An 11669-nucleotide genomic window follows, 5' to 3' on the forward strand; every position below is an offset into this window, starting at 1 on the left:
CACAACGGAGGATTTTTCCAAGTGCTGTGATGACTGGAAAATTCGTTGGCATAAGTGCATTGCAGCGGGAGGGGATTACTTTGAAGGAGATGAAATGGCAAAATTCACCTTTCACAGAAGTATGTATATGTATATACTATAGTGAACCGATCTGAACATTTTTTTCGAAGATTACACTATTGCCTTAGAAAATAATCCGTGCCAAATTTCTTGAAGATATTTCGTGAAATGAAAAACCATGCAAGCACTTGATTCCGATCGTTCAGTTTGAATGGCAACTACATACATATGTATATGCTAATGTGGTCCGATATCGACAGTTCCAACAAATGAGCAGCAGTGAGAAAATGACGTGTGCAAAATCTCAGAACGATATCTCAAAACCTTAGTCCCAGATGGTATACACCCGGTCAAGAAAGTATCGGGAATTCTTCATTTCCCCCTCTCATCTCTCGCTTATATGGAAGACAGGTATTTTTTTTCCTAGGTTGGTACAACTGTCCTTAATTATGATGCCAAAAATTAGCGCGATCTGTCAACCTGTGTGTTTACAGCAGCTGTTTATGTCAGCCGACCTCAGTAGTGTTTGTCGAATTCTAAAATTTAAATCAACGTATGTATTTGTGTTAAATTGTGGCCAAACACTCAACAAATATCATTGAGCAAGCACCGTATTCACCTGAGATATGGTCCCTTGTGACGAATAAGTTCTCAAGCCTGTATCTTCTAAACCATTACGCGGATCAACTTATTCCACTCGGACCATATTCTAGAGGTGTTGTAGAATTTGATAAGACAATAAAATAATTCGATTTTTTGAAACTAAAGACCGCAACCAAAATTGTTTTGGTCAAATAAAACAATAAAATTCGGTTTAAACAAAATATTGTTTTTTTTTCGTCTGCGTTTATTTTTGTATTTATTATATTATATTTAACATTTCCAATTAAAAAATACTTGCATAAACTTAAAGATGTTTCAATTTAAATTACATAATTATCTTAAATCATAATCATAGTTTTGTTTATACTTACATTATGTATAAATTATTTTATATATTCTATACCTACTTATCTATCTACATTGCCTTACATATTATATATATTGAGCGTGTATACCTAATTAAAATTCATCTAAGGTATAAAATTAATAGTAATATGATTGCCTTAGAGTTACGAGTATTTGCATTTGAATCGAACTGCTTCGGGTATCATTCGCGCGATTTTGAAACGAATGTATATTCTACTTTACTATTGTATATTTGAGGTGTATGTGGTATTCCTTTATCTAAATATATGTAAATGTCAATATATGTGGATTTATGAGATACATATTTGCCGATGTATATTTGTATAGGATGCGTAAACAAGAGTTTCGAAACCTGTGCTTTGTTTATGCCATTGACACTGACAACGTTAAGTGTAAATATATATAAAACAAATATTATATACATATACATATAAAATATATATACAAATTTTCGACTTTTGTAAATATTGAGTTTTCTAGTTAGGTCCTTTTAAAGTCAAAAAAATATGTATGTATGTATATATGTTGTATATCGTCACCTAAATTCAAAATAACGTATTATCAAAAAAACTGGTCAAAATATAATAACCAATATGTAACCATTTTATAACGAAAACTCAATTTTTTTTTCAATGTTAGTGATATCTATTACATCGTTTTTCCTTCGCCTTTCAACTAATGAAAAGTTATGTTACGTTATTTTGCATTTTAGGTGACGATATACATATATGTATGTATGTACATATTGTATACCAAGTGCGCATCATCCAACTCACTTGACGTGAGAAGGACGAAAAGAGTGCAGTCTGGAACTTGCAGCTCACCGTATTAACTTGGCGTGAAAAAACCTAATTTGCCATCTATTATTTACAAAATTGTCCAGACTGCTCTCGCTACTATATTCTTTGGTATTTATATGAAGTTTTGTATATGTGATGTATTTCTATCTAAGATTGCATCCAGAGTTCAGGTACAATACGGAGTAGATGATTGCAAATAGCTATAGAGTAATTGCAATTGTTAAGTAATCGGTACGAGGTCTCTTAGTAGAGGTAGGTTGTACTGGATTACAGATTTTGTTTTGAGTATTCGGAAAATGCGCGATTCAGTGACGAATTCACTGAGGACCCATAAAGGAAAGGTATATTGGATGTCATGTTCTGTTTTGTGTATGTGGGTATTAGGGAGGAAGCGCGATAGCCGCGTAGGAGTAGGTGAGTAAGGAAGGATACAGTATATTAATTTTCACATTTTGTTTAGAGTATTTGGACATTCGGAAAAACACGCGTTTGATTAATGAGATCGTTTAGTATCCATAGAGGTAAGGAAACATAGGCACAAAGATGGCAGAACCCATTTGACGTTCCTGCGGCATATGAGTCTTCATGTGTTTCTTCAGATGGTCGCGACGTCCGAATTTCTTACCGCAAGCGGAACACGGATAAGGTCGCAGTCCGGTATGTATTCGCTTGTGGCGTGTTAGCTCTTCATTGCGCGTAAATGTTTTACCGCAAGATTCTACATCACATTTGAAGGGACGCTCTCCTAAAAAATCGAAAATAAAGGTATATAGGTTAGATATATATTTTCAGTGCGATTTATAATATTTATAAATATCTACAAGCTTTTACAATCAATTTCTTAACTATTTTTTATGTTAAAAAAAACATATTTTGATCTAGTTTAATTTACTTCATGCTAAACTTACCGGTATGTATACGTATATGCCCCTTCAATTGTCCATTATTGGAGAAAGCCACATCACAGTGTGGACACTTAAATTTTTTTGGACGTTGTTTTCTCGCATTGATGGCTTTGAGATGCGCCTCTTCGGCCATAATGCGTACATATTCCTGCTCCACTAGGCCGAGCCCGTATGGGTCCATACCCGCGTAGCCGGGGGCTGTTGCAGCGGCAGCAATCGCTACCGCGGCACTAGTACTCGTGGGTATATTGGTTGATGATAGCGCAGAGGTGAGATGGTTGGAACCACTAAAAGGGGGCGCTGCACTCCACATGGTGGCGGGAGTCGGTACAATCGTTGGCATAACACTGTGTGGCAACAAGTGCAATGGATTTTGATGGTGCACATCAAATTTGTGTCTGGTACCGGGAAAATGTAGCGAAGGCATAGTATGGCGACGAGGAAGTTGCATACCATAGACATGATCAGTAGGTGGATGGGTGGCTATGTTTGGGAATTGACTGGATTCGCTCATAAAAACATTTCCTTCGGCCGTGCGTTGCACATGCTCCAAGGATTCGTTGTCTTCGCTGAGGTGACTGAAATTACTTTGACTGGAAGCGCATTCAGATGTTCGGCTTGTATGCATGTCATCATCATCAGCCACTTCGAGCTCCTCATCGTCCGAATCAGATTGATCCACATCTGTGGTGACATCTTCGACTTTCAGAAATTCCACCTTAATGTTGGCTTCAGGCGTTGCAGTTGAAATTGGTGTGCTCTTACCACTAACGGACAGATTTTCAGGTTCAGAAGGGTTGTTCGCCTCCTCGCCAATGACGACAACGCGTTCATCTTGAGGATGAGCTGGAGCTTGATCAGCTTCTTGTACGGCTGCTGGTGCTGGTGGTGTTGTAAGTTGAGTCGTATCCCAGGGACGGAAAAGACGAGAATAAGTATGTGGTGGGTATGGAATTTTAAGTGAAGACATATTTCTTTCGATTTAAATTTGCACACAATTTCTATTTAGTCTCACTTTTTGAAAATTGATTTTTGTTAAACTAAAGGTTCGTAATTGACATATTCACGAAACGCGCAGCGTAAAGGAAGAAAATTACACCAAAAAAAAAACAATTAAAATGCTTGCGAAATAGCCTGTGGCGGCGCGGCGGATAAGTGCGTACACTATGAAGACTATACAAAAACTGACTGTTTTGCAGCCACAGCCGCAACATTTATGTACTGACGCTGCGAAGGATCTACGAAATGTACAATTTTGTTTCTCTTTTTATCTACCTTATGCTCCTTTCAACACACAGATACTCACAACTACTTGTGCAAGAATACAAACACAAAGCGAAAAACGCACACACACACACACACAAACGCAGCACTTTTATACTCCTCCCTTAAACGCGCATCTCCATTGAATTCATTCATGAACAAGAGCAAAACCCTGTGGTTTTGTCGTTTGCCTATAACTTGCCTTGACTTGCCTTCGATCGGTGTGAGTGGCAGGAGTTGCAAGGACCGCATGGCTGCCTGTTTGCCTGTCTGTCTGTTTAACTGGTCGTTGGCTGCATGCCCTCTGTCAATTCGCAGACAAGCATGCACGCACACTGCCACACAAGGACACACCAATAATAATTGCCGAATGTCGGGGATGATTTTTTCAGCAATGGCTGCTGCGCTCCTTCCTGCTTTTAGCTGCTTCGACTTGGAGTTGCTTTCACGCTTTGCGAAATAAAATTTATTACTTTGCTCTACGCTTATACATACATATACATACATACGTATATGTATCTGCTTTATAATTTTCACATTGTTGTTACTGTATACATTTGTGTGTTGCTATATCGTCGTAATTATATTTGCCTGCAAGCATCGAAAAGTCAACGCGTCGCTTTGCAGCCGCATTTTAAGTAACGTTCTTTTTTGTGACTTTTTCGATTATGAATTTTACGCTTTCCCACCGACAAACCCTCCACTGGATGCGCAATTTTTGTAAGAAAGTTATCAGCCTCCGTTCCAACCTACCCCCACCCCATGCACACGGCTACAGCCACCGCAACAGCATATCGCGCGCCTCATGAACTCTCCCCTTGTAACGGTTTTGTTGAGTGCTTTGAAGTTTTGCTTTTGTTATTGTTGCTGCTTGCGATACCGATTTCACATTTTAAGCATGTTTCTGCCATTTGTTGTAGCAGTTGTTGCTGTATGTATGCAAGTAAAGCGTTACATTTCTGGAGTGGGATGTGCATATTAAGCGCGCCCTCTGATTTTGCGGGCATGTCGCAACTTATGGTGCCGCGCTAAAATGCTGGGGAACGGTTCAGTGGATTCCATTTTGCGTTATTCACATAATCATCAACATTAAATCCAATCATGCTTATTGCTGAGGCCTGAGTTTTCCGTTCAATTTCCTGTTTAAGCTAAAAACTTTCATTTTTTGAGTTTAAAGAAAGCATAATCAAGTCCACAATTGTAAAAACTGTAAATAATATTGTATTTAGGACGTAGCTCCACTGTCTAATAAGTTTAATGTACAATAATTATGTATATCACTATTGGTGTAAGCAACAACTATCCGATTAGAACAATATTCTCCTGACTATCCCAATTTCCTTATATTATAGTTTGAAAACACATAAAATTTCTGCCCTTCGCAATAAAGCAAGCATCAATGAAGATATATAATTGAAATTTCGTCAATATACTTCTCTAAACGATAATGATAAAAATATTGAATGTGATGATCTCTAGACCTGTAATTCTTTTAGTCTTTTTAGCAGTTCTTCATACACTGTGAAAATGGGTAAAATCAAACTATAGGCACGTCAACTTTTCATATAATATCGCGGTTTTTTGAAATCTACTAAAAGTGCGAAAAACCCGCCAGAAGCATTAAATTTCACTACCAAGATGGAGGGAAGAGCTTTGTAGAAGCAATTGTACAATGGGCCTGATACTGCCTATCTTTAGGTGAAATCATACACATATATCAGGAATTATTTTAAAAATTTCAACCGAATTCGGTAGTTTAGGTTATTCAAACATTCCTATAATACATACAAAATGGGACAGAAACCACACACACTTCCACATTCCACCTTATTCTTTCACTTCCAGTATAGAAACCAAATACCACTGAATACATATGTATATCGGGATAAAACTTCGCACAAGTAGTGCCCTTAAAGTATTTAATTAGTATGTCCAAAATTTTCGAAATCAGGCTATAACTTTTCAAGGACCCAGACACCAAATATCTGGACACAGTGCATTTGGTTGATTTTTTACCGTCCATATCGGTCAATCTGTGATTTCTACCATTGAAATTCAAGAATAATATTTACGTGATGACAGCATGCGCTTCTGCTTTCCTTAGCACCCTTATACCCAATATAAGTTTTTTCGAACTTTCGGTTAACTTCCATCGGTCAATATGTAAGAAATCTCAATGGAATTCAGGAATAATTTCTTTGATAACAGTGTTTCTTCTTGCCAGTGATTGCAAATAGTGAATGTAATACTTTCTACTTTTAATTAAAATATATTGCAAGAGTATAAATTGTTTTGTTGCAACCGATCTAGCCCTTCCTTATTATTTAAAACTAAATATTCCACATTGCTTTTGACTTTATGTCAAATGTTATGTTTATCACTGCAGATATGGCATTTAACCGCTTCAGTTCAAGATATATATCTTAATGAAAGTGATAATACTTGATTAGCATTATGGGGTTCAGTAGTAAAAAGAAAAAGAAACGCTATTAACTTTGTTTGCACCGAAGCTATAATACAAGAACTCGATTCCGATGGTTCAGTTTGTAAGGCAGCTATATGCTATAGTTATCCCATCTGAATCCGGACTTTGCACTATTGCCTTGTGCAATAATCCGAGATATATTCGTCAATATATCTTATCAAAAAAAAAGTTTACCATGCAAGCACATGATTCTGATGGTTCAGTTTGTATGACAGCTATATGCTATAGTGGTCCGATATCGCCGGTTCCGACAAAGAGCAGCTTGTTGAGGAAAAAGGAACTTGTACAAAATTTCAAATATTTTAAGAACTGAAGGTTTAATTAGCGTATATACAGACAGGGAGATACCTCGGAGAGGGACACTTCCACTCTAATTAGTTTTATATAAATATCTCAAAAACGGCCCAATCTTTGTCATTAATGATCGGAATACTAGCTGTTTGGTGGCGACATATGCCCGCAGAATATGGCTGACAGATCAAGAAGACTGTCGGAAATATTTAGAGCATCTCTTGTGCACTTGTCCCGCATTGACAAGAATACGTTGTAAGCATATGGCCTCACCACGGTACCAGTATGAGGAGGTATCGTTAGTGAGGCCACAGAGTCTGTTCGCGTCAAGCGCAGGCATCCAAAAGGATGACTACTCCTCATGGACCTAGTAACTGTACTCCCAAATGGTCTATATGTGGCTCATTAGCTTACCAGATTAACTTAACCTTATCAACAAAAGTTGACGTTGACGTTTTTATCAAGTACACCATCGCTTAGTGTGAAAATGTGTGACATAGGATTGGATTGGATTGGAAGCAGTAATATTAAATTTTAGAATAAACATGTTATGAAGGAGGTGAATGGAAATCGGTATAAAAAATGGACAGTGGTCCATAATATAAAGCTCTGTTGACATCCAAAAATTTTTCCTATGGCTTTGCAAGTTTTATAATTTCCATTAAATCAGCTTATGTCTATCATCAAGTTTTCTTAAGTTTTTATCAGGTTTAATCATAAAACTAAGCAACCATTTGTTTGGAAGCTTTGAATTCCCGGAAATTTTCTAGAAAACAAGAGGATACTATATAGGTTGGCAATCGATTCATACAGACCATTAACTGTACGGAAAATATTATTATATTATTCTTTTAGATCAAATATCAAAATTATTTTAAAAATTACATCCATTTTATCTCATTTGTAAGATAAAAGTATGTGTAAATTTAATTTTGGCATCATTTGAATCTGCTATGAGCCAAAAACTGCATAGTTTTTTCACGGTCTCTGATGTCATAACGCTTGGGATTTTTAAATAAACAGTTATACATTTACATAAGATTGTGTTTTCTTGCGCATATATTTATTCCTTAAGTCGCAAGATATTATCCTTTTCATCTGTGTAAATAATACTGACGCCAGTCCAGCAGTAGAAGCTACAACAACAATATTACGTCAGAACAAGTTGGCAGGTAGTCACATAGTTGGGGTGATATCTTTTCAGCGATTTTCTTCGATAATCTTTTCTTGCATGCCTTATCTACCATTAACGAGTTAATTCTCGTTTATTTTTGGCGGTTTCTAGGAATTGAAAAGATTATTATATTCTCTCTTTTCAAGTAATCGCCAACTAAATGTTGTGACCTTGCGTTTTTAACATTGATAAATAACTGTTAAAGTATTAAAACATAGTAAATTGAAAAAGATTTCGGCTCTTTAACAAATAAACAAAAAAAATTTAAGTGGCAGGTAGAACGAAATTTTGTGCAAAAGACGCTTGTGAAGCATTTTTTTTAGATTTGTTCATAAACTTTTCGTTTTATTTTCGTCTTACCAGACTTTTATGATAATTCAGAATATATTTCCTTTACCTTTCGCCTCTTCTCGAAATGCGAATACCAAATAAGAATCATCCAGAACTTTAGCCAGTCTTACAGATTTTTTCGCTTTCATCTGTGTTACTCTGATCATTTCGGAAGTTGTTCTTGAAGTTTTCGGCATTAGGAGTGCAGTTTTCTGAGGTGATACTTTACATACATATATATTTTTATTACCATGGTTTTAAATGATCTTTGGATACCAGTAATTTTAGCAAGAAAATGATTGTCGATTCCTAGGGGGAATTGGCCTTAATAGTGTTATGATTATCGAAGTTATACTATTTTTACAGGGAACTTTCTATAGAAAGATAGCGAAAAATGTCCAGTGTAAACAAAAATAGCAAATGCAGCAATCCTACCAAAAACTGCAGAACGTTTGCATAAAATGTCATATTCGGTAAAGAGTTTTTGAAATACATTTTTTTTCGAATCACAGAATTTTAACTCTGTTTTTGTTTTCTATAAACACAATTTCGAAATTCGAGGGTCTAAAATTTCCACTTTGGAGGCTTACTTCAAAGAGCGGAGAAATTCCTTTATTACTTGTGGCTTAATTTATCAAAAAAATTTTTTGGCCAAATACTCAACAAAGAGTCCATTTTGCCGTATAGTGCGATAATATTCTAAGGGTTATAAATGCGATTTCTACGTATAATCTATTCGGATTGGTTATAACGATTATATTTTTTAGTTGGTTATCTTATGAAATTTTTGAATTCAAAATATCCAACTCGTCACTTTTCTACTCATCATATTTGAGTCCTGCTCTCTTGTAAAAAAATTACATGTGTAAGCATGAAAGTTGTCCAGTTGAGCAAGACACCACACTAAAGTACTGTACCAATTGAACTGGTGTTATACCCACCGGTTATTTTTTACCTTAGTTCATATTTATCGCAAAGTTTTTTGATTCTTCAGCCATAAGCCATTCATTCTGAGCGAACATAAAAACATACATACATTTTGTAATTAATTTGAAGCCAATTTTCTCCCTTATACGTTCATTTTTCGAAATGCGTTCTATATACATTCCCAAAATCTATTCAAAACATGAATTTTCCAAATGCTTAAGTATTCTTACGAGTAAACCAATATCAAAATAATCTTCCATTGGTAAATTGTAACCCCTTCCATTTATACAAATTTGCGCTATAATAGCTTAGGCCAACTTGGACAACCAATAAAGGCTATAATGGATAGAATACTAATTGCTGATAATCTGTGGGTATTTGCAACGTAAAGTGTTACTTTCTCTTATAGCAGCCGCACATTTAACAATAGCGCAAATCCGTCTTCCAAAATATTTTCGGAACGCCTTGCAGAGTAGACTTTAACAAAGAAATCCGCTAATTACGCAAGCCATGTAGGCGATGTAAGAGGTATCTTCTTATTTTCTTTGGAATATGTACGTAGACAATACAGAATTTAGTATTCGCAGGCGCATTTAATGTTGGAAAATCCCGAGATGCAATTTTCAAATGCCAACCTACTTCGCGGATGTGATTTAAAGGTTTTTACCTGAAGGGTGCATCCCAGTATTAGAAACAGATTCTTGTTCTAACAACTTGTACTAGTTATACTTTTGCTTTAGAGATTTCTTAAATGAATACGATATGCTTGGACTTTTTCTTAAATAAGCGGACTATAAACTAAATCACGAATACAGCGAAGCGAATTGAACAAAATATTCCAGTTGTTCCAGCAATTTGGCGACACTTCCGTTATAAGCTTGCGCTCAAATTGAGAAAAGCCTTTGTTGTCCTTTAGATGTCCAACTCATCGCTCATTGGAAGTGAGAGAACAATTGCTAAACGTCAAAACCTCCAGAACTCGAACAGCTGACATTTTGACATTTAGGGAAAGAGGGATGACCAGATTAAAATCCCGACAAATAAACAGTGGAACGGATCTCGAGCGGTGAGTAATTAAAAAAAACGTCAAATAGTGAAAAAAGTGATAAGCATATTTATGTGACTATGTTGAAAATTGGATTCTAAGTTGAGTTATACGGTCGCTTCAGGTATGCTTTCTCTTTACAACTCAGGAGTCTTAAGCTCAAATAGTATGAGCTTTATTAATACCGCGGATTTCGTTTCTTTTTTTAATAAATTATTCGATATCTTTAATAGCAGTTTCACTAAGGCCATTATACCCACTAAAAAAAGTTTTTATAGGTTCCCCAGCGCAAAACCAGTTTTTAGATGAGGCAGAAAAAGTTTTAAAAACAATTCGGGTCGTAGATGAGTTAGGAAACAACACAACGCCTAATTTTAATTTTGTCAAGGGTTCATTGTTCAACATTAATAGTTTAAAAAGATGGTGGCGATTGCTGTCACAATCAGGATTTCCTTCCCTAAAGAGAAGACAACTATGTATGTCAGGATAGCTTAGAGCATTTTTTAGGTCAAATTAGAAGTAGGGGAGGTACTAGAGTTACACTTTTCATGTTCTCTAGTTTATTTAGGAAATCATGGGGCTTACGTTACGAAAATATGGTAACAAAAGGTAACTGTGAGCTACCTTTAGAACCCTAAGCCAATGATTTCGTTTTAAGTGATCTTTCTTGGCAGGTTTTCCAGGGTTTACCACGGCCCGAGCACTCCATTGTTAGATCCATTACTTTAGATAGTAGTTTAGAAATTAACTTTTTTAAAAGAAAATGCTTTTAACTGTTTTTGCGGCTATCTTTATATGTAAATTTTTAAAATGCACACACACATGCCTTCTGCCATTACCTTATTTAGGAGATGAAATTCCTTCAGATGAATTCATTTTCATACATCAAAACCAGATCGGTAAATGCAACTTAGTAAGGCCGCCTGTTGCATTTATTTATAATTTAGAAGTAAATTTTGTTGAGAAATTTAACAGAAATTGTCATAAATTCTTTTTACTAAATTAAAAGATTTGTGTTGGGAAGACTGTGACCCAAAGGTAGCTTTTGCTCTATTTATTAGAATTATAATTTATTTTGTAACCAAGTTTTTGAATAAAGATTTATCTCTACCCAACTTTAAAAATAAAATTTTGTGTGTTTCGCACTTGCAGTTTTTTATCTTCCTTTTTAGTGCTTACAACGAGCTAAATATTTAATATTAAAAAATAATTTTTAAACATATTGGATACTTTAAGAGGCTCTAAAGTTAGACTGAGTTTGGAAAGTTTTTTTATAAAAATTACAATTTGCGGATTTATATGTTATAAGTATTATAATAAGTATAAGTATTATATATGTATATGTAATTTTAATATTTATTTTGCTGTGATATGGAGTGATATTATTTTGTTAATACAGTGAAAGCTCGCTAATCCGAAC

The 11669-nt window shown here is 35.4% G+C and overlaps 1 protein-coding gene across 1 annotated transcript; it reads right to left on the reverse strand.

The window, feature by feature from the left end:
- Positions 1–1681: 1681 nt before the first annotated feature.
- Positions 1682–10057, reverse strand: LOC126755989 (transcription factor Sp2). The gene is made up of 3 exons (XM_050468760.1): positions 9872–10057; positions 2738–3616; positions 1682–2574 (listed from the first exon to the last, which is right to left on the reverse strand). Exons 1-3 carry the CDS (start codon positions 9882–9884, stop codon positions 2336–2338), a joined length of 1131 nt encoding a protein of 376 aa, XP_050324717.1. The 5' UTR covers positions 9885–10057; the 3' UTR covers positions 1682–2335.
- Between the last annotated feature and the right edge of the window lie 1612 nt (positions 10058–11669).

This window comes from Bactrocera neohumeralis, chromosome 2, assembly GCF_024586455.1.
Source record: "Bactrocera neohumeralis isolate Rockhampton chromosome 2, APGP_CSIRO_Bneo_wtdbg2-racon-allhic-juicebox.fasta_v2, whole genome shotgun sequence".
Lineage (NCBI taxonomy): Eukaryota > Metazoa > Arthropoda > Insecta > Diptera > Tephritidae > Bactrocera > Bactrocera neohumeralis.